Source organism: Ostrea edulis, chromosome 8, assembly GCF_947568905.1.
Source record: "Ostrea edulis chromosome 8, xbOstEdul1.1, whole genome shotgun sequence".
NCBI classification, from domain to species: Eukaryota; Metazoa; Mollusca; class Bivalvia; order Ostreida; family Ostreidae; genus Ostrea; species Ostrea edulis.
In genome coordinates this window covers 40,016,508-40,039,314 of record NC_079171.1, presented here as the reverse complement: position 1 = coordinate 40,039,314, position 22,807 = coordinate 40,016,508, and the positions used below count along the sequence as shown (strand labels likewise).

Here is a 22,807-nt window from a genome sequence, read left to right as displayed (position 1 = left end):
GTGTAATGTAAAGACATAACAATTGGCATCATATTGTAAACAGGCGACCGCGCTTCCGAAAGCTATAATAAAATATAATGAATAATAGTAAACTATGGTACAAGTCACTTACCCCATATAATATTGTTAATTATGTTCAGATACCCGATGGGCGTGGTCATAATGACCACACCCATCGGGTATCCGCACATAACCAACAATATTATATGGGGTAACTACTACTTAAAGGAATGGTATCAATAAAATGCTGGTTAAACAATAATAACTTGATCGCGACATACTAAACCTGTGCACATGTAACAATTTTACTCAAAATAGACACATTATTTTTTGAAACAATATAATTTACAATTTAAAAGTTAAAATTGTGACTGCTAAATTAGGATGCTTTATATTACAAAATTAATATTTCACTGGCTTGATGTTAAACTTGAAAAGACTCGAGTCTTTGTTTACATAAGATATAGTAAGGCTAAAATATCGTTCTTATTCTTGCATTCAGAAGATCACAATTTTGGCAGCCAACATTAAATTAGTTGTTTTTAATGTATAACATCAAAAATAAAAATAAAATGTTTTTTCTCAAAAATCGTGAAACCAGTCCTTTAAAATGTCCCATAACACAAGAATTTGAAAATGTCTCAAAGAAGAATTTTATAGATAGTAACATGTAGTATCCATTAAATAATAATAATAATGGTCCAGAAAAGCATCATATCTCTTTAGGAAAAGGATCCACCCGAATGTGCTACTCAATGAACACAGCAATGCTTTAATTAAAGCGAAATGTGACGCTATTATTGGTGGATGTTTTTATTGTTTATTCAATGAACTCTCAATGTGATTAATTTGGCGTCCTCGCCGTTGCTATTTTTAGCTGTACATTGATATTGATGTTCGTTGCCGTGACTAAAGTTCTCGATTCGCAGAGAGGACCCGTCCTTGTTGACTTGAAGGTGTATGTTGGTGGGAAATTTGTCACTTGATACCTGTAATAATAAGTAATAAGTGAAAACGAGTCACAGCGATTGGAGAACTATTCTTAATGAGAATTTTTCCCCCCATGTATGCTTTCTTGTTGCAGGTTTTAAGCTATAAGCAGGATTGGTCTTTTTTAGGCATAGACGACTTAATGTGTGTGTGTGAAACTTTTGTGTAGGCCCGGGCTTTTGTGTTACTATTGATTGAATTGAATATTGTTTAACGTCCCCCTCGAGAATATTGCACTCATATGGAGACGTCACCACTGCCGGTGAAGGGCTGCAAAATTTAGGCCTATGCTCGGCACTTATAACCATTGAGCAGGGAGGGATTTTTATCGTGCCACACTTGCTGTGACACGGGACCTCGGTTTTAGCGGTCTCATCGGAAGGACTGCCCCATTTAGTCGTCTCTTACGACAAGCAAGGGGTACTGAGAACCTATTATAAAATTTAGAAATTCATTTCAAAATTAAGGATTATCTCCGTCATGCATAGCTCTTATCCTTGGACGAATTTGGCTCCACGTTTTTGGCACGCTGTTTTTGGCTATATTTAGCTCTAAAGCTTCATAGTTATTTCGGATTTCAAACATTTTGGTTGAGCATCACTGAAGAGACATTATTTGTCGAAATGCACATCTGGTACCGTATAAGTTTTACATTCTAACCCGGATCTCCCGGGGGGGGGGGGGGGGGGGGGGGGCAGTACTAAGGACCTATTCTAACCCGGATCTCCACGGGATTGCTACTGTTGATGTTACGCCAATGCAAGTCACGTTCTTAATAAAAAGAGACGAGTTTGATAGTTTTAAGGTACGATCCGCCAATAGTCCAATACCAGTCATTGGACCATCTCACTCAAATGTCTCAGAATGCTTACTTACAATGCCTTTCAAAACTGACTTGTCTAGCTTACTTTTAGAAAAACTCAACAGATTCCCACCAAGGATAAATATTTTTAAATGTCTTAAGTAGGTCAAGACGCAAGTCACGAGGAATGTATGTAAATTGAAATGTGCCCACTCCTGGTCTGTGTGCAGTAGAGTGGAGCGAGCTTTAGAGGGCAATATAAACCAACTTTAATTTGTATGCCAGAAAATTTCTCGAGATTGCCGAGAACCTCATTGTCGCAAATATTGCTCGTCGCAAACCAGTCCTTAAAGGTCTGTCATAGCAATCTCTACTCAGAGTTATCGTTCCTTACACTCACTTACAGTGTAAGTGAAAGCAAGGAATGACAACTTTGGGTAGAGATTGCTGTCATAGGCTAGAGAAAGACTCGATCGCAAAAATCACTCCCCGCGAACCAGTTTACCACAGGTTAATCGCGAAATAGAGTAGCCACAAATAACTGTTGGTTTACAGTATTACTCAGTATCATAAAGCAACCAACCAATTTTATATCGATGAAAATAGGGACCATTAAATCTTACAAGCACACTCCATTCCACTGTAGGCTTAGGTACACCCATAGCACTGCACGTGACCTCCACGTCATCCCCGAGATTGTAACGTAATGGAGATACAGAGAGGTTTAATATTTTGGCAGCCACACCTGTAAATGACAACAAAAAAACCACGTTGTTATAAACCAATATTTATATTCCAGCCTGATTTCCTTCCCATCGATCTGAAATGAAATGTATTCTCTGTTTGACAGAACATATTGAGTGTAAATAATACACCGGAAATATTGATACTTCGCTTTGGCTATTTCGTGATGTGGAATCGGGGACCGTGTTGAAATATGCAAACATCAATGTAAACAGAAAACTATAATTATCCATGTAAATATAATCATTGAAAAATTAGATTCACAAAATTAACGTATGGACGCTTCGCATCACGTGACATCCATTCATACAATGATGAGTTTCAAAATCTTTTCCTAAGATTACCACCACCCACCATCCAAAAAGCTATTCAATGTTGGGTTTTTTTATTGTGTGAACGATGTTAAACTGGATCCGATGGGAAAAGCTTGCGCAAGCACAAGTGAAACGTTTTCACAGGAGTCAATTGGAACATCACTCGGCATTTGCGTTTCTTATCGACTCCGCTGAAAAGACTGATTGATGTTCCAATTTCACAGAAGCTTGACGTCATTACGATGTGGGGGTGGGGGTGGTGGGGCAGCTTTTACATGCTTATAAATCGGATTAGCAATGTTTCACATACAATTGTCAAGAAAATTCTAAAAAAAAAAATGTTTTTAGTATTTTTTATAAAAACGATTAATGTTGTTGACTGATTGAAAGTATCTTGCTTAACGTCTCTCGAGAGAATTTTTCACTTATATGGAGACGTCACCAGGACCGGTGAAGCGCTTACGGCCATTGAGCACTTAGGGTTCTTTAGCGTGCCACACCCACTGTGACACCGGACATCTGTTTTTCTAAGGTCACCTCCGAGGAGTCGAGGACCTGTGACATCCACATCTGATGCCGAGCGTTTGGCGATGAAACTGTCATTGTCACTACCTGCTTTAACGACTTAGGTATGTCGCGGCCGGGATTTAAACACCAGCTTTCCGCATGCGGGGCGAACACTCTAACCTTTAGACCACCGCGGCGGTATTAATGCTATGGAGTTATATGACAGTCTCAGCAACACTCAATAAAGGACGTGCTATGCTGTTTGTGAAATAGCACTGAGCTTTTGAAAAATAAACGACAGGTCAAGCTTGTGAACATCAATATTTAGTTGGCAGATTTATATCATTGCAATAAGTTATGGAACGCAAACGTCATTGGAGAGATCAGATTGCGCCCCTGTTGAATTTTAATTTTTAGGTTAAAGCTACAAATATTTTATATCCATTGGTCCTATATATATCATTACAGCTCTGGCAATAAGACTTTTAATGCAATATTTACATGTTTCAAGATTCAAAAATCCTCTTTTGCAAGACATTTTTATTTCAACCTAGATTATTATCGGTTTCTGTTAGAAACACATGCCTACGGGCCACATATTAAGTCCTTTTCATAGGGCCGTAACTTTTTACTACAGTGTATATCTTACTAGGTAAAGTTAACGGTGATACAAGACCGCGCTGAATCGTACCTGCTAAATGTTTTTATTACAATCAAGGACACTATATTTCTAATTATAGCGGCATCTAGAATGTGCATCCTACATGTATTATGATATGCCCTCTTTGTACTTACGCGGTATTATAACCATGAAGTGTCATATCACCATTTAAAGACCTATACGAATGTTGCAGGAAAGACTACGTTACGTTACAAGCACTGAATACATTGATGATAGGAGGGAAGAATTATTGTTTCCGCTAAATTTTGTGCAATTTAGCAAACACCAGGAACAAAAACGGAAAAAGAGGAGATGGGATTACATGTATCATCATATTGGATAAACAATGACTGATTTTGAACAGAGTGCCCTTTTTTAAATGCAAATACGGAAGTAGTGGCGGGTCCATAAGGGGGTTCTGGGGATTGGGAAACCCTCTTTCGTCATAAAAAAAAAATTGCTAAAAGAGGTATAAAAACGCATTTTGAAAACGGAACCCCTCTTTGAATACCAAAATTAATGGTTAACTTCCCCCTTTCTGGATCGCCCCCTGGGAAGGTACATTTGCCACTATATTAATGACCTATACATACCAGGAGTACCACAGAGTCCTCCAATGTTACATCTGCTGAAGTTAGAACAGCAAGCTTCACAGAGAACGATTTCACCAGCCTGTCTTCTCTTGCCAATTATCTGTGTGATAGGGGTCATGCCCCACAGGCCTACAGCAGAAATTAAAATCGTCCAATCACTCTAAGGGGACGAAGGGGGCGTATTCGGTTACGAAATACTAACCCTGTTGCACAATCCAAATAATTAAACCATTTTTTAGGTCACCTGGGTAAACTCAGGTGACCTATTGCAATTGGTTTTCGTCTGTCGTCGTCCGTCGTGCGTTAACAATTGAACATTTTTAACTTCTTCTTAGTAACTACCAGTCCGATTCTCTTCAAATTTGGTATGAAGCATCATTGGGACAAGGGAAACATAAATTGTAAATGTCAGGACTCCAACACCCCTGGGGCCCTAGGGGCGGGACCAAAATTGACCAATTTTCAAAAATCTTCTTATCAAGAACCACACACATGTAAGAAAAACTAAATGCATAGTGATGCAGAGCAGGAAGTCCTCTACCAAAATTGTAAATTTCATGATTCCCGGGGTAGGGGTTCTGACTCCAGGGCGGGGCCAAACTTGTTATATAGTGTTTATGTTTAAAACACTTAGATAACTTCTTCTTTAGTGCTATTGATACTAAATTGAAAATTGGTGAATTTCACAACCCAGAATTATGACTTTAGGATGAGTCCAAATTAGTCATATATTTTGATGTTTTAATGTTAATACATCTATTATTTAAAGTATTTCATCAGTGTATGCACTTTTGAGGGCAGTGGAATTTTAAGAACACATCTTGTTATATACTGCTGCTGAACATTAGATGTTCAGAACAGGAAATTCTTTCTAGATTTCATAGCCCATGGACGTAGTGATAGTTTTTCACTAGTATTCAGGTGACCGATAAGGCCTCTCTGGGCCTCTTGTTATATTTTAATATCAGTCCAGCTACACAATACTAAACATAGAATTAGTACGCAAAAGATATATGGTATTTGTTTTAATGAAAGCTATATTATTTAACTGAGATATTTACTTTGATACATTTTGATTAACTATAGTGAAAGTTTGTATATTATGTTTTGATAGTATCATTAGCCATTGGAAAACGGCATCTACCTATAGTTACATGCACATTTGTATTTTCTTTTCTGGGAGATCAAACCTCATAGTTTAATAGTTTGAGAGCAAATATAATTCAGCAAAATATCATTCACACACCTTCATTAATTTATAGTGTAGACTTAGTTCCGTTTTCACGTTGCCTCTCACCCTATCGGGCAGAGAGCATGGTCACTATAGGGGCAATAAAGACTTATGGTTGATATGATCACGGAACATGGGTAATGAAGAGAAAGAGACATAGAGAATGTTCATGGATTGTGGCTTCTTGGTCAGAGTTGGCCAACATAATCATGACCCAGCGTCACGTAGAGCTTATGGATGTTTTCTTTGATGGTATCAGCTGATCGATTTATAGCGTTGCTTTATTCATATCTACAAGTTAGGTATTATGATCTATGACACTCTTCATGTGTAATGGTGTTACTAGTTTTGATTATCATAGCTAAACGTTTAACAATTTGTATTTTTGTTTTATGAGAAAATGAAAGTTGGAGAGAAAAGGAACGCATGACATACGGGGTATAGTCATGCCATGCTTATCTTACAAGCAGACATAGATTATAAAGGGTACCTGTAAATTGCGAAACGAAATCTACCGAAACGAAACATACCGAAACGAAACAGATTGTATAACCGAACTCTCTTAATTATAATAATTAAAAATGGTATCTTAGGCCCCTGTGAAAGTTACCACATATAAATAAAATTCGCCTCCCTTTTGATGTAGGCTTTCGGCTTGACTGATACAAAGTTTTAAAAGTTGGAAAGGGGGGGGGGGGTACATGTAGTAAGCACAACGTGCATATCCGAAGTTGATTAGATACCATGTGCAATTAGTTCCGGATCCATAAATTTCAGAACAGAGGGTTACAGTCTCGGAGGTCTTGAGAAACACACTAGACGAGGGGTGGGGTCGCCGACGTTTGATCCGCCTTTGGGCAGATATACATTGTTTGAAGAAGCTGGTGTCTGAGAAAGTTGAAAGCAGGAAGAGCTCTTAACCTCTTATTTTATCTCTAGCTGCTGAGATACGAGTACTTTCAATAATGGATAAAATTAAATAGTATACTATATTATATGAATGCAATTCGGTAAGATATATATACATGTATTATTAAAAATTATTATTGATATGTATTCAGTCTAAAGATAATTTTGGGTGTTGCTAAGACGGGGGATGGAAAACAGATTTTTTTGTATGCAATGGTATCAGGAGGAGGTCAGCATTTTGTAAAATCAAGACTTATGATCAAGGAAAGCAGAAATTACAAGAGAACGGGAGGACATACTTAGAATCCACCGTTTGAAATACTACATACAAATATACAATATCCAAATGTATACATATATTTGTCTTTAGAGCAAAAATACTAAAACATGTACTTCTTAAGCCCAAAGGCAGATCCAACGCAGGCGACCCCAACCCTCGTTTAGTGTGTTCCCCAGTCCTCTGAGACTGTAACCCTCCGTTCTGAAATTTATGGTTCCGAAACTAATTGCACTTGGTATTTAATTAACTTCGGATATATACTTTGTGCTTACTCACCCCTCCCCCCCCCCTCCCCCCTCCCCATCCTTTTCCAAATTTTAAAACTTTGTATAAGTCAAGACGAAAGCCTACATAAAAGGGGAGGCGAATTTTATTTATATGTGGTAACTTTCACAGGGGCCTAAGGTGCCATTTTTAATTATTATAATTAAAAAAGTTCGGTTATACAATCTGTTTCGTTTCGGTACGTTTCCTTTCGGTAGATTTCGTTTCGCACTTTACAGGTACCCAGATTATGAAAGGTGAAGATAACGAACAGTGATCAATCTCATAACTCCTACAAGCAATACAAAATAGATAGTTGGGCAAACCCGGACCAGAGGTGGGATCAGGTGCCTAGGAGGAGTAAGCATCCCCTGTCAACCGGTCACACCCGCCGTGAGCCCTATATCCTGTTCAGGTAAACGGAGTTAACCGCAGTCAAAATCAGTGTCTGAGGAACGGCTAAACAATCGCTATGAAACACGTCAGACAACATTAGACCCAATGATAAGTTGTATTGACGAACTAGATCGTTACAACGACCATATAATTTGCCTTAACTTAACTACATACTTAACTTATATAGTTATGCCTTAACCACATCGTTCTATGCAGTGCTAGTATATACCACAATAGCAACATACCACGCTAGGCATACACTCCTGTTTATATAACACTCTGCCATCTCTTGCATACTTCTGTAGATAACACTCCTGAAAGCAAACACAGGATGAATCGGTTAGGCAAAATATTCAAACTTGTAAGCAACTTACGTTTGTCTTTATACACTTGAACATCAAGCCCTATCTTTCCAATGCTATCATTGTAATTCTCTTGTTATACCCCCCGCAACAAGTTGTGGGGGGGGGGGGGGGGAGGGTATACTGGAATCAGGTTGTCCGTCTGTCTGTCCGTCCGTCCGTCCGTCTGTAGACGCAATGGTTTCCGGACTCTAAAGCATTATCCTTTCCACCTACCGTCACCATATCATACATATGGACTACCCATGGGATGAAGATGTTCCCTATCGATTTTGGGGTCCAAAGGTCAAGTGCACTGGACATCGAAGTAGCAATATGGTTTCCGGGCTCTAAAGCGTTATCCTTTCCACCTACAGTCACCATATCATACATATGGACTACCCATGGGATGAAGATGTTCCCTATTGATTTTGGGGTCAAAAGGTCAAAGGTCAAGCGCACTGGACATCAAAGTAGCAATATGGTTTCCGGGCTCTAAAGCGTTATCCTTTCCACCTACAGTCACCATATCATACATATAAACTACCCATGGGATGAAGATGTTCCCTATTGATTTTGGGGTCAAAAGGTCAAAGGTCAAGCGCACTGGACATCAAAGTAGCAATATGGTTTCCGGGCTCTAAAGCATTATCCTTTCCACCTACAGTCACCATATCATACATATGGACTACCCATGGGATGAAGATGTTCCCTATCGATTTTGGGGTCAAAAGGTCAAAGGTCACGCGCACTGGACATCGAAGTAGGAATATGGTTTCCGGACTCTAAAGCGTTATCCTTTCCACCTACAGTCACCATATCATACATATGGACTACCCATGGGATGAAGATGTTCCCTATTGATTTTGGGGTCAAAAGGTCAAAGGTCAAGTACACTGGACATCGAAGTAGCAATATGGTTTCCGGGCTCTAAAGCGTTATCCTTTCCACCTACAGTCACCATATCATACATATGGACTACCCATGGGATGAAGATGTTCCCTATTGATTTTGGGGTCAAAAGGTCAAAGGTCACGCGCACTGGACATCGAAGTAGCAATATGGTTCGGTTTGTCATGCCATTTGTTTTTTACACTCAGAAAAGAGGTAGTTTATACCTATTACCAACACCCTTTGGGATATTGGGGTAAGCGGGGGGTATTCTTAGTGAGCATTGCTCACAGTACTTCTTGTTAAATTTTAAAGTGTGGCAATTCAAATTCCGGAATAATTCATTAATTGAATCAATGCTTATATAAATTTGATTTGTGTTTCCTTCGAAGATGCAATCGAATAAATAATACATGTATATGGGGGAAAGAAAACATGCACTAAACCAAAAAACATGCCGACCTCTGCGGGCCATTTGTCTGAGAAAAAGATTTTCGGTGGTGTATATCATTTTTGAGCATAATTCCAATTTCATTTATTACAATTGTTTGATTGGACAAAAATAAAGCTAAACGAGAATTTACACATCAATAAATCTAAAAAGGTATGTGTACATACGCGCCTCAAAACATGGTGCTCAAATTATTCATATTTTTGAAATTGATAATACAGGGAATGAATTGGAATTATAAGAATCAAACGTTCTTTTTAAAGCATTTACCGATGTGTGAACTCTGAACATTTTACTCACAAAGTTTACACGCAGCACTCATATGTTATGTTTGTGAGTAAAATGTCCAGAGTTTACACATCGATAAATTCTTCAAAAAGAATGTTTAATCCTAATTCAAAATTCTGAGTTTATTACAAATAGAATCAATTCAGGACCACAATGACCTTTCAGGATTAGTACAAATGACGACAGATAAAGAGCGTCACAATAGCCGCCATGTCATCATAGCCAGACAGGGTTCTGGATTGTCTGTGTGCTCATGTCCAAAAGCAAACACTGAGAAAAATATTTGCATCGGCTACTGTCATGTTTTTGGTTTTTTTTTTGTGACTGCCGTGTAATTAAGCGAGTTGTTCGTTATATGGAGATCCTAGACTGATTCTACACATTTTTTTTCTGGATTTGGATTACATGTTATGAGTAACTGGAGACGGATTTCTGGTAGCCGTGAAGCCTCACCTCGTGTGGTCCACACTGAATAGTTTGTGTACAGTACGCTGGGGAAATGACATCTCTACATCTCATACAGACTTGCCCTACAGAAGAATACAGAGACGTACATTTATATTGTGAATTAAAAATCCGAAATCCCCCCTATTTTAGCCTCTAAATGGACGAAATAAAGACTCCCTACATGCAGCCTCACCAACATCCCCTTACCATATCTATTCTGAACCCATGTTTGGAATTCATCCACTACGTACTCCAAAATGTGATACAAAAATGTACCTATATTAATTCGAATATTTTTTTCTGATTGAATAACCTGATGTGTGGACGTGTCCATTAGCAGTCGATATCATGTTCATCGGTTCTGTGGTTGTTGGTTTTGGTGTTGTTGTTGTTGTTATTTCTTGCGAACGAGATGTATCCGTGGTCTGAATGTTCGTTAAAGTTGCAAACATATTTGTCATGGGTTTAGTTGTTGACGACACTGCTGTAGACGGACTTGATAGCAAGGTAGTTGTCGTTGATGGTTTTTGTGTTGAGGGCAACTTTACGGAAAACATGTGACTAGCGAAATGCAGTCCATCCGAGGCCACACACAGATATTGACCGTTGTCCATCATATCAAACCCGGATATGACCAGAGTTTGGCCGTTGTTTTCCGTTACACTGTTCAGTGGCAGTTGTCCTTTTGTCTACATGATACGAAACAACGATGATTATCGAACATTTTGAAAACATATAGATCAATACCAAAGATTATGATGATTATTAATGAAATATCTGTGAAAGAAATCAAATTAATCCATCATCCACCAATCTGATCTATACAGCTTTAGGGTGTAACAAATACTGGTGCTTAGGCCTGCTTAAACGCACCCAATAAACACTGTATATACCATTATCGTTCAGTATACGTACTGACCATGCTATTGTATTATATCACGTCATATCAATACAAACACCGCCCACTTCTTGACAGTGCAATGATTATTGTAATAATGTAAAACTTATACGGTACCAATTTTGATGCACCAGATGCGCATTTCGACAAATAATGTCTCTTCAGTGATGCTCAACCGAAATGTTTGAAATCCGAAATAACTATGAAGTTTTAGAGCTAAATATAGCCAAAAACAGCGTGCCAAAAAAAGTGGAGCCAAATTCGTCCAAGGATAAGAGCTATGCATGAGGGAGATTATCCTTAATTTTGAAATGAATTTCTAAATTTTATAACAGCAATTAAATATACATCCGTATTTTCAAGCTAGTAACGAAGTACTTAGCTATTGGGCTGTAGTATAATGTAGTCCCATCCTTTTGTTCATCGAGAAAAAATAATGTCATCAGATATTTATTTGAATGTATGTACATTATATAATCTTTTTTGAAGTGAAATTTAAAAGGTTGTTTACGACTTATTTTCCGGCGGTTCTAAACGTAAGCTTTATATGATGTAGGGATGTAAATGGGCATCTACATATATATTTTTATAGATATGGGTTTTCTCTGCTTTAAAGCGGGATTCCGGATTGTAAAAATCCGTTCTCTATTCAACGATTTCGCTTCCAGAAATTTCTAGGTTATTCAATAAATTTCACCATTTATGAATCTTAATTTCTGGAATATCATGTTTTGACATAGTGTTTAGTATTTCCTCATTGTATTCTTCTTGTTGATTGGTTTAATCATTACGATATCACCCAATCAGTAGACTGTACACTGATTGTAAACACGTGGGCTTAAAATGGCTGCAAAGTCATGCGAGGAGGCGAGAGCAATATGGAGGCCGTTGATAACGGCTTACGAAATATGTTTAAATAGAAATTTGTAGAAAAAACTATCAATGGAAAATCCATTTCTAGATATAGAAAAAAAAAAAAAACTTTATGTCAAAGGTGTTGCGCTTTGTTCGCTTTGCAACAAACAAATCAGCTACGCTGGACGAAGTTGGAAAAGTTTAGAACACATGAATAAGAAGCTGCAAAAATTCAGGAATCCAACAACAGATTATTAACTATGTATTCATTGTATTGTTTCAACCCAAGTCAAAACTAATGTGGTAATGAGTAATTTCATAAAATATTGAGTTATAAGCTACCATAGAAACTTCTAACCACTCATTTCATATTCATGCAGCCTTGAGCAAATTGTGGAATTTTAGGTTCAATATGATCATTCTTGCATCATATTCATTGTTGAATGAACATTATACATGTGTATAGGTGCCTTTGGAAATACAAAATCTTGTAGCCCAGCAGACCGCTACGGCTCCTATAACACCTGTTGGTGATCACATTGCTAATGCTATAATAGTAGGATTTGTAGCAGAGCATTCTCTCTCCTTTACGGTGGTACCTGTCATAATTAATCGGACGAAAAGGCATGGCATTCACTTGCACTTACTATGAACCGCACCACAGCCTCATATTTTAACTATGTATGTAGTTGGAAAACATTTGAACATGATGTAATAGCAATGTTAAAATCTACTCAATTTTCATTGAACATGGATGAAAGTACAAACAATATCTTTCAAAGAGTATTGACCATTCTTATTAGTTTTTATTGTCCTGTAATGAAACAAGTGAAGATCTGTCATTTCGGATCTCGCTCCTGTGTGAATGTCAAACGTGAAACTCTTTATGATGCGTTTGTGAACATGATTGAGCGAAATGGAATACCATGGAGAAATTTGATCCTGATGAATTCATGTAATGTTATACGAGGTTCAAAGGTTATGCACTAACAAAGCTTCACATCTCCTTGACATTGATATTTGTCATCATATTTTTGGCACACTGATTTTAACTACGGATAACTTCGTTTACCTGATCAGGATATGGGGCTCAGGCGGGTGTGGCCGGTCGATAGGAAATGCTTACTCCTCCGAGGCACCTGATCCCACCTCTGGTGTGTCCAGGGGTCCGTGTTTGCCCAACTATCTATTTTGTATTGTTTATAGGAGTTATGTGATTGATCACTGTTCGTTATCTTCACCTTTCATTGACAATGCCTCAAAAGCTTTCTATAAACTATTTAAAATTTCGTAGAACAGTTGTACCATGATCTTTGCAATAACTTTAAAGGGTCACCTGATTTGTGAGAATTGCTACAGGATAGATGTCAGATGTGGAATATACTATACCACAAAGAAATGTGAGTCATAGGTGGCTGTGATTTTGGACACGCTGATACTAATTTCCCCAGATTTCTGATTCAGCCTCAAAAAGGACAAAATATTTACCAGTAAAAGAAGCGATTCTTCACAAAACATCAAATATAAGACAGGAAACAGATTACAAGAGATAAGACGAGTTGGTCATATGTTAAACATTGCGTTGTTTCAATCAATATTTTTATAATTTAGTTGAATAGTCATTTACTGTTGCAAGTTTGATAGTAATTTCACTGTTACAGATTGTTTTCTCAAGTTAAGCTAGATGATGAATGCATATTGAATACTAACATTGTTTACGTTCTCTTTTGTTTTAATTTCACCATGCCCAGTTTCATGTTCTCGTCATTTCCATAACAACTGAGTAATAGAATTGGTATTCATTTTGTTTCTATTACAAATGTTAGATGCACTGAATTTGATATGTTGATTTTGTCTTGTCATGAATTTATGAATAGTGTCGATATTGTATTTTAGGATCTGTTGAACAAGAAACTTACAAAAGATGGAAAAGACAGAAAACTGAGTATTGTTGATAAACTATTTTTGAGAGAAAACTTGTGAAAATGATTACGGGTCTATACTCATTTGTCTTTCCCCTTCTGAAAAACGTATTCTTATTTGAGATGAAAGAACCATTAATTCACCTATGACATGACGAACAAGTGATAATGACTAAAAGCTAATTAGAACAAAACATTTTCAACTTTGTCATATTATATCAATGACCATTTAAGACAAATGAGTTTGTCCAACTGCAGATAGGTAGGTTTTGGTCATATTCATGATTTCAATTTCAGGTCAAACTATTTAAACATTCCTTACGTGTTACATAAGCCAGAGGTAACTGTAGAGGCAACGGCCAAATTAAAAACGCCGGGCATTTCTAGGAAACCAACTGAAACTAGAGAGCATGTACTTAGGAGTGAAGGTCATCAAGCAAGCAGCTAAGAAGGATTTTGTTGTCAAAGGATTTCTCAAACAGGCAAATATCTAGCTTAAATGCAAGGTGAAGATAACGAACAGTGATAAATCTCATAACTCATACAAGCAATACAAAATAGATAGTTGGACAAACACGGACCCCTGGACACACCAGAGGTGGGATCAGGTGCCTAGGAGGAGTAAGCATCCCCTGTTGACCGGTCACACCCGCCGTGAGCCCCATATCCTGATCAGGTAAACGGAGTTATCCGCAGTCAAAATCAGTGTGCCATGTGAATTATCCATATCCGAATATCAAAAGTTTTTCATGGTAGACTTCTTGAAATTATTTTACGATTCATTCTTATTTTTGAGGTGGGTGATGCGTACACTATCTGTCGTGAAGTGCTGTAGGACAAACTACCTTTGAGCAACCCTCTGTTTAAATGTCTTGGTGCCAGATGCAAGGGGTCATACCCTAACATCGTACATGCAGAAACTACCTAAATATGCCACAACTGTACTCTCTGAAGATGAGAAAGAGGAGATGAGAAAGAAATCAGAAAACTCCATATTGACACTTCACTACCAGACATAGGAGATACCAGGATTGATCATGGATGGGGAATGAATGAAGTTGTCAGATGCTACCCTTCTCTGATAAAGATATGTGCGGGCTCTTCTCAGTTCTTTTCATGGTACACATGCGGAATCGTCATTCAATGTCATGAATGATATCATAGATGCCAAGTCCTCTATGGACACATTTTGTGCTGTTCAGATCATAAAATATACTTTAAAATCAGAGGAAAAAATCTTCTATTCAGTACTTTAACAAGAATAGATATGGGTTACCCCATATCCAAGAAATTCGACTTTTAATTTACTCGTAGCAAATATTGTGACCAGCCTTGCTTCACTAGCAAACAGTGCGCACACCTGTCCTTGACCCTTTAACCTTGAAAAAAATGTACAATTACATGAACAATACTAAAGAAGGATAATTTAAAATTTTGTCTTTATATTAGCTGAAAAATACATATATAGAGTAATGCAAAAATCAAGAAGGTGAAAAATCACTTTGTAGATATTTACTATGATATCCCCCTCCCCATCTAATTTTATTTCCTAGAAAATAAATTGCCATAGTTAACAGATAATCTATGTTTCACAAGCGTAAACTATAATTAACAATGAAAACAATCATTAGCGATTGCAATTGCAAAACATAGTTTATCTGATAAATACGGTTTCACGATTGTAAACTACGGTTTACAAATCTAAACTATTGTTAACGAATGTAAATGATAGTTTACGGTTTGTAAGATATAGTTTATAGTTATTTAATGCGCCGAATTCACAAAAAAAGTGATAAACACAGTTTTGTAAGATATAGTTTATAGTAATTTAATGCGCCGAATTCACAAAAAAAAATTGATAAACACAGTTTTGTTTAATATAGTTTATGAGTAAAAATGGCAGTTAGCTATAGTATCCAAAACTATAATTAACGATTGTTAAACATAGTTTATCTGATAAATATAGTATCACAATTTGTGAAACTAGGATTAACAATTGTGAACTATAATTAACGAATGTAAATTATTGTTTACAAATGTGAATCTGCATTTATCAGCAAAATCTATTATTAACGTTTATTTAAAGACAGATAAACTTGGATTAGCATTTGTGAACTATAGTTTACAACCGTTAAATATAGTTTTACGGATGAAAATTATAGTTAACGAATCGTTAACTATAGTTTACAGTCCGTAAACTATAGTTTACAGTCGATAAACCTAGTTTATCAACTGTGAAACCATGTTTAGCTCATTTTTGTGAATTTGGCGTGCCATACGTACATTTCTTACATGTGTTATATTTTTAGAAGTTGGAAAACCCCACATATATGTATTACTTTAATAAAATGATTTGATAGCCGTCTTTCAAAACTACCGTTACCAGTGGTAACATGTTTTCCTTTAGATATCACATTTATTCTCTTTTCTGTTCAGTTGTTTTCCTCTGCTCTGATTACATATATTTAATACCAGCGTCTATGAAGCCGTGTTGACAAATCGTCATGCTTGTTTATAACGGTCGATAACTCGTAGTCGTACGTATTGTATATAAGACAAATGACGATGTCAAAATCATCGGCATTTACCACAAGTGCTCTGTTATATATAGAAATCCTTATATAAAAAAACCCCCACACACAAACACAAATTAATGATTAATATTCTTTCTCAGAATAAATTGTATGATAATTAACTAACAATAATCATTGTCAATCGAAGAATGACCTATATATTTTCGTGAATTACACTGAGGAGGCAGCTAGCGTAGGAATATGAATACTTCTTATTTACATTTCTGGTGAAAAAGTGATTTTCTTAAAATCGTTTGACGTTAATTTTGTTTTCTTCTACGTATTACATAAACATCGATATTCTACACATTTGCTGTAATGTTGTATCTGCTGATCATGAATGGAACTATATTTTTTCAGAGCAATTGTGTGAAGAATACCTGAATCCAGTAATAAATCTTGAATAGATAGTATGCACTGATCGAATTTATTAAAAAGGAAAATGTTTTGCATGAAAATGTTGACAAGGACCTATGCAAAAATAGTATTCATGCTAAGAAGGAGTACAAGGCAAACCTTGAGAAAAAGAAGACGGAAAAAGTGAACAAGAACGACTACAGAACATTAAATCTCTAAACAATCCTTCGAACAGAGAAGCAAAAGAGTTAATTTGCAATGCTGCAAAAGAAGCCAACATTACTCACCAGTTGCAAACTGCCAAGAAGTTGGAAAAAATGAAATAACAATCTACTGTATTTGAGTGTTTTTATCATAATGTAAAAATTAAACTAGGGTAACTATTTAAAACTTAAAACCTCTAAATTGGCTTTATTTCTAAAAAAAAAAAAAAAAAAAAAAAAAGCACTTTAAAGTTAAAACATCCATTTTCGCTGGCCCTAGATACCCCACTGGGGGAGCGTCCCCTTCACCATTTTTCACTTTCTGCAGAATCACGTCTGATGTTATTAACCGATGAATGCACTTTTTGCTTCATTTCGAACCAGAGAGAAGAAACCTTTTAGTAATTACCGTATAGCGGATTAATTCCGCGGGTCTCAAATTTGGCGATTTGCTGGCTGAAAGGTATGCTACTAATTTTAGCGGAATAAATTTTGGCGGACAGGGAAGAGTTGTCTCTCTTGTAAATACTTAAGTCGGAATTGGGTGCATATTTGACGATTGAAATATTGGCGGAAAGCTATATAACCGCTGAGATAAGCCAAAGTTACAACCCCGTGGAAAAAACCCCGCTATACTGTACTTGTTTAATGTTTTATATCGGTTAAGAGATGATTTATGGAATCCATGTTTCGCAAATATCCTATATCGAATAATTTTGACGCATTGGAAAGATTGTTTTTAGGCAAATAAGAGAAACAATCACCAAATTTCTATTCATATAAATAACCAAAAACAAACAATAAAAGCCCCAAAACAACAACTGCACAATGAAATTGTATAGGAATCTAATTTCTGGTTTGATATGAAACAAACAGTGTATTCACCGATTAATATCGTGAACACGTCGCGATTTTTTAAGTAATTCGAAAGCTGTAATTTATTATCATGCAGAATAATAAATTATAGATTTCAAACTACTTTTGAGAAAAATCCGCGAAATATTCGCAACGCTAAAATTAATCGAAATGCAGTATAGTTTGGTGTCCTTATGCAGTATTGAATCGCTATCTGTACGTTGTGGATGATAATACTCCTGATATCTATAGGTTTTAGAGAACACACTTATAATAAATGTAGGAGGATAATACTTACGGATATCCATGTCAAGTTCGGGTTGTTTCCCCCGCTCACTACGCATGTCAGACGAACTTCTGAACCTTTCTGGATGTTATGGGTTTGGTCAGTAAATATGATTTGTAATTGATTCACTAAAGAAAGAAACAAAACAGAAGTAGTTGATTCGTTATTCAAATCGGTGTGGACAAAAGATAATCGTAATGGTATAAATATCTTTTCTCCTATCTATAGTATATGGCATTACAGTACTCGTTGATGTGACGAATATGTTATTTTACGTCTCCATCTTATTCTTTTTCATTCATGTGGTGACTTCACCATCTAGCTGCAGGTGGAGAACCCCTAATTTGAAATGGCATCAAAGTCCGGAAGCAGTGAGGGGTCATAATCCTGCCTATACTCCTTGTGACACGTGACTTCCGTCTTTAAGGCCATACGATCAATGAAAGGTGAAGATAATGAACAGTGATCAATCTCATAGCTACTTTAAGGAATGCAAAATAGAGAGTTGGGCAAACACAGATCCCTGGATATACCAGAGGTGGGATCAGGTGAATAGGAGGTGGATGAATCCCCTGTCGACCGGTCACACCCGCCGTGAGCACTATACCTGCCATAAAAAATGGTGGTTTTCGCTCTCTGATACCGGACGTTTTGCGAGGGACCATTCAACTATGTTAAACGTATTCGTATTGACGTACTCGGAACGGTTACCTATCTTGCACAAAGCGAACGCCTTAACAACAACGCTTGTGCGACTTTTACCTAATTATTTTCTGATAGAAATTTACATTTTCCTAGATGATTGTTGGGAATATCCTTTGACAGTAGAAATCTTACCTAATCATTTTCTGACAGAATATTACATTTTTCTAGATGGTTATTCTGAAGATCCTTTGGTAATATTTTCTCTCTCTTTTTTTAAATGACATAGTCCTTCACATCAGTCGTTAAAATACTCGAGTAATATTACTGACATGTACAGAAGTGGTGGAATGTGTATATTATCCCATAATGCAAGAGAAGCACAAAGGATTATCTTATGTATACCCCCCCCCCCCCCCCCGCAATGCAAGTCACGCACATTATGATACGGGACATGCCTATTGTAACATATGATCTCGGTTTGTACCCTCTCACCCGATACATGTAATATACATTTATTGAATGATAGTGAGGGAGATATGACGATTTATTGACATAAGAAAGAATATGATTTTTCTTGGGTAGAAAATCTTCATATCTCCCTCACTATCATGCAATAAATTGTTTATGATACTGAAACAAAGCAAGACTACGAAAATGCATTTTGCAGTCCGCTCATTTATACATTGTATGTAGCTGAGATCGCCCTAACGGTAATACCGCGCCGTCAACGTATTAGAAGGTACAGTGTACAAAAAACCAAATACGGTGTTACGATAACCAGTTTTTTGTATATCCATCCTCCTTCAATGCTGATTTGCTTTCTTACATTGGTATAAACCAAAATCAGGCCATTTACCTGTATATCAGAGACCAGCATGTTTTGTATCTTACGAAATATGAAAGTACAATGACTCGGACTTACTGTGACGTCACAATAAACTACGTCCACCTCGACGTAAAATTTATGGAAACCGCCGAAGGTGTGAAAAATGATGAGGAGATATGGCGTCTGAGAGGGAGATATGAAGTTTTACCATCCCTGGCACGTGACTGTTTAGATCAATCAGATTACGTGTTGAATGGAATTTTCATACTGAGGTATTATACATATCCTTTGTTACTTTTTAAGATTTCATTTCTTTTAGAGTTTTAGAGATGACTAAATCGCATTAAACATACAAAATTAACAAGATGTGTTTGTGAAACACAAATGCCCCCGATAATGGCCAATTCCGAAGATGGCCAAAGGCACAGGGGCAAATATCTTGGTACCAGTAGAAAGATCTTGTCAAAAAATGCTTATGTACAATATGAAAGCTCTAATATTTACCATTTAGAAGTTATGACCAATGTAAAAAAAAATTAAAAGTAGGTCAAATGTCAAGGTCAAAAGGTTCAATACCCACGGAAAGGTCTTGTCACAAGGAATAATCATGTGAAATATCAAAGCTCTATCACTTATTGTTCAAAAGTTATTAGCAAGGTTAAAGTTTTCAAAAAGTAGGTCAAACTCCAAGGTCAAGGTCACAGAGTCAAAAATGTTGGTACCCACGGAAAGGTCTTGTCACAAGGAATACTCGTGTGAAATATCAAAGCTCTATCACTTTTTATTCAAAAGTTACCAGCAAGGTTAAAGTTTTCAAAAAGTAAGTCAAACTCCAAGGTTAAGGGTAAAAATTGTTGGTACCCACGTAAAGGTCTTGTAACAAGGAATACTCATATGAAATATCAAAGCTCTATCACTTATTGTTCAAAAGTTATCAGCAAGGTTAAAGTTTTCAAAAAGTAGGTCAAACTCCAAGGTCAAGGGGTAAACAAAGTTGGTACCCACGGAAAGGTCTTGTCACAAGGAATACTCATGTGAAATATCAAAGCTCTATTACTTATTGTTCAAAAGTTATCAGCAAGGTTAAAGTTTTCAAAACGTAGGTCAAACTCCAAGGTCAAGGTCAAAACGTTCAATACCCACGGAAAGGTCTTGTCACAAGGAATACTCATGTGAAATATGAAAGCTCTATCACTTACTGTTCAAAAGTTATTAGCAAGGTTAAAGTTTTCAAAAAGTAGGACAAACTCCAAGGTGAAGGTCACGGGGTCAAAAAAGTTGGTACCCACGGAAAGGTCTTGTCACAAGGAATATTCATGTGAAATATCAAAGCTCTATCACTTACTGTTCAAAAGTTATTAGCAAGGTTAAAGTTTCAGACAGAATGACACAATTACAGACAGGACAAAAACAATATGCCCCTCGATCTTCGATCTATGGGGTATAAAAAATGACGGAAGATAACGTACCTGCTCTAACAACCGCTGGGATGATTAACACAATAAGCAATACTGCATGGACTGTGTAAAAAAGGATAACATTTTGTTTAAATTATCACTGATAGTGTGTAAGGTGACCGGTGTATGTTTCGATTAAAAGAATTGAACATAGACTAGCCTAAATGTATCGTAAGATTAACTTCAGATCCCTTACGTTCGTCAAAATTTGTTTTACATTTCTACAGATTTTGACTACGGTTGGCCCCCGTTTACCTGATCAAGATATAAGACTCACGGTGGGTGTGACCGGTCGACAGGGGATGCTGACTCCTCTTAGACACATAATCCCACCTCTGGTATGTCCAAGGGCGCATCTTTGCCCAGCTCTCTATGTTGTTATGAGATTGGTCACTGTTCGTTATATCTTCACTTTTCATAGATTAATTGGAAGATATACTGTGTTACACCATCACAATTATCGTTTTAAAATATCATGAAAAAGTGAAGTTAACATATTGTGATCAAACTCACAAATCCTATAAAGAATACAAACTTGAGATCGGGGCAAACACGGACGCTTGGACAAACCAAGTGCCTACGAGGCGTAAGCATCCCTTGTTGGTTGTTCACAACCGCCGTAAGCCCCATGTCTTGATCATGTAAATCCGTAGTCAAAAGCTACCATTTGATACGAAACACGTGAAGCTGCATTCCACCTAATGAAAGGCTGTATTTGTGAATAAGAACTAGATTGTTATAACGACCATATAATTTGGAAAATTCTTTAAAATAGACAGTTGAAACTCTTGTAACATTAACGTATTTGGCATTTTTCTATCAGTAATTAGTAAAATGACGCAAATTTTAAGGGTTTTAAGTTCTCCCAATAAGGTAATTCAAGAAATCAAAATATTTTGTCATTCATTTCTCCGGGAGTAGAAGAAATTATTGCTTCTTTTATCGTTTAGTACATTTTTCTAAACAAGATACCACGATTTACCTTAAATTTGAAAAATTTAGGGGAAGGGGGGGGGGGGGGGGGGGCGCCGGCGCCCTTAAATCCGCCACTAACCCTTGTCGTGTTCTTTTTAATCTGATCAATGTTTGAGCTCCGAAGCGGTCACTAATGTTATTACCTTTGACCACCCAAAGTTGCATTGGAAATTGAAGCTAGTTTGTTTTGGCACATGCATGTTTACATAATAAAAGAATAACACGTACAAACATATGAAGATAAAGTATTTTTCTCTCATCCATAAATCCATTTTTTTCTGTATTTTTCTCTTATCCAATAATCCATTTTTTCCTGTATTTTTACAAGAACGCACCGCTTTAACTTTCGTCACACTTGCATCGTTGCATACATTTACTACGTTATAGATATCAACATAAAGGAGTACTTCTACATGTAAATCATGCTTCGCACCAAATCGACACCGTCAGTGGACAAAATATTCGATGATACACATGAAGCACGTGCTGTTTATATCTTATCTGTCTGTACTTTAAGAATATCAAGAGGAAAACACAACCGAACTCGGACGTATAAATACAGAATTACAGCGAACATTCATTCTACAAGAACTTCAACCACGTAGTCCATATATCATATATGAAGTATTTCATACCATTCTGATTTTTTAAGGAGTTAACGTCTATACATAACATGCATTGTGTGTTGGTATATTACTGGATTATAATACAAGCTTATTATTTGTATATAGCGATAGATAAAACTTACCGAAGGCATCCATGTGGACGATAATTTGATCAGTGACTTTAGTGCTCAGTGTACTTATCGCGACCTAATCTTTCTGCGAGTCCTGGATATTTTATTTC

At 36.8% G+C, this 22,807-nt stretch overlaps 1 protein-coding gene across 1 annotated transcript; it reads right to left on the bottom strand.

Moving 5' to 3' along the window:
* Positions 1-797: 797 nt before the first annotated feature.
* On the bottom strand, positions 798-22,769 carry LOC125661710 (mucin-2-like). Its single transcript, XM_048893843.2, has 9 exons — positions 22,710-22,769; positions 20,999-21,049; positions 18,071-18,186; positions 10,423-10,798; positions 10,116-10,192; positions 7,937-8,005; positions 4,612-4,740; positions 2,416-2,537; positions 798-989 (listed from the first exon to the last, which is right to left on the bottom strand). The coding sequence occupies exons 1-7, from the start codon at positions 22,720-22,722 to the stop codon at positions 4,726-4,728; spliced, it is 717 nt and encodes a 238-aa protein (XP_048749800.2). The 5' UTR covers positions 22,723-22,769; the 3' UTR covers positions 798-989; positions 2,416-2,537; positions 4,612-4,725.
* Between the last annotated feature and the right edge of the window lie 38 nt (positions 22,770-22,807).

Bases quoted from the DNA above. Each gene is read 5' to 3' on its own strand.
- LOC125661710 (XM_048893843.2), bottom strand. The intron at 18,187-20,998 runs GTACGTTATCTT...TTCTTTCTTTAG, and splicing joins CCCAGCGGTTGTTAGAGCAG to TGAATCAATTACAAATCATA. The intron at 10,799-18,070 runs GTAAGTATTATC...CGTATCATGTAG, and splicing joins CGAACTTGACATGGATATCC to ACAAAAGGACAACTGCCACT.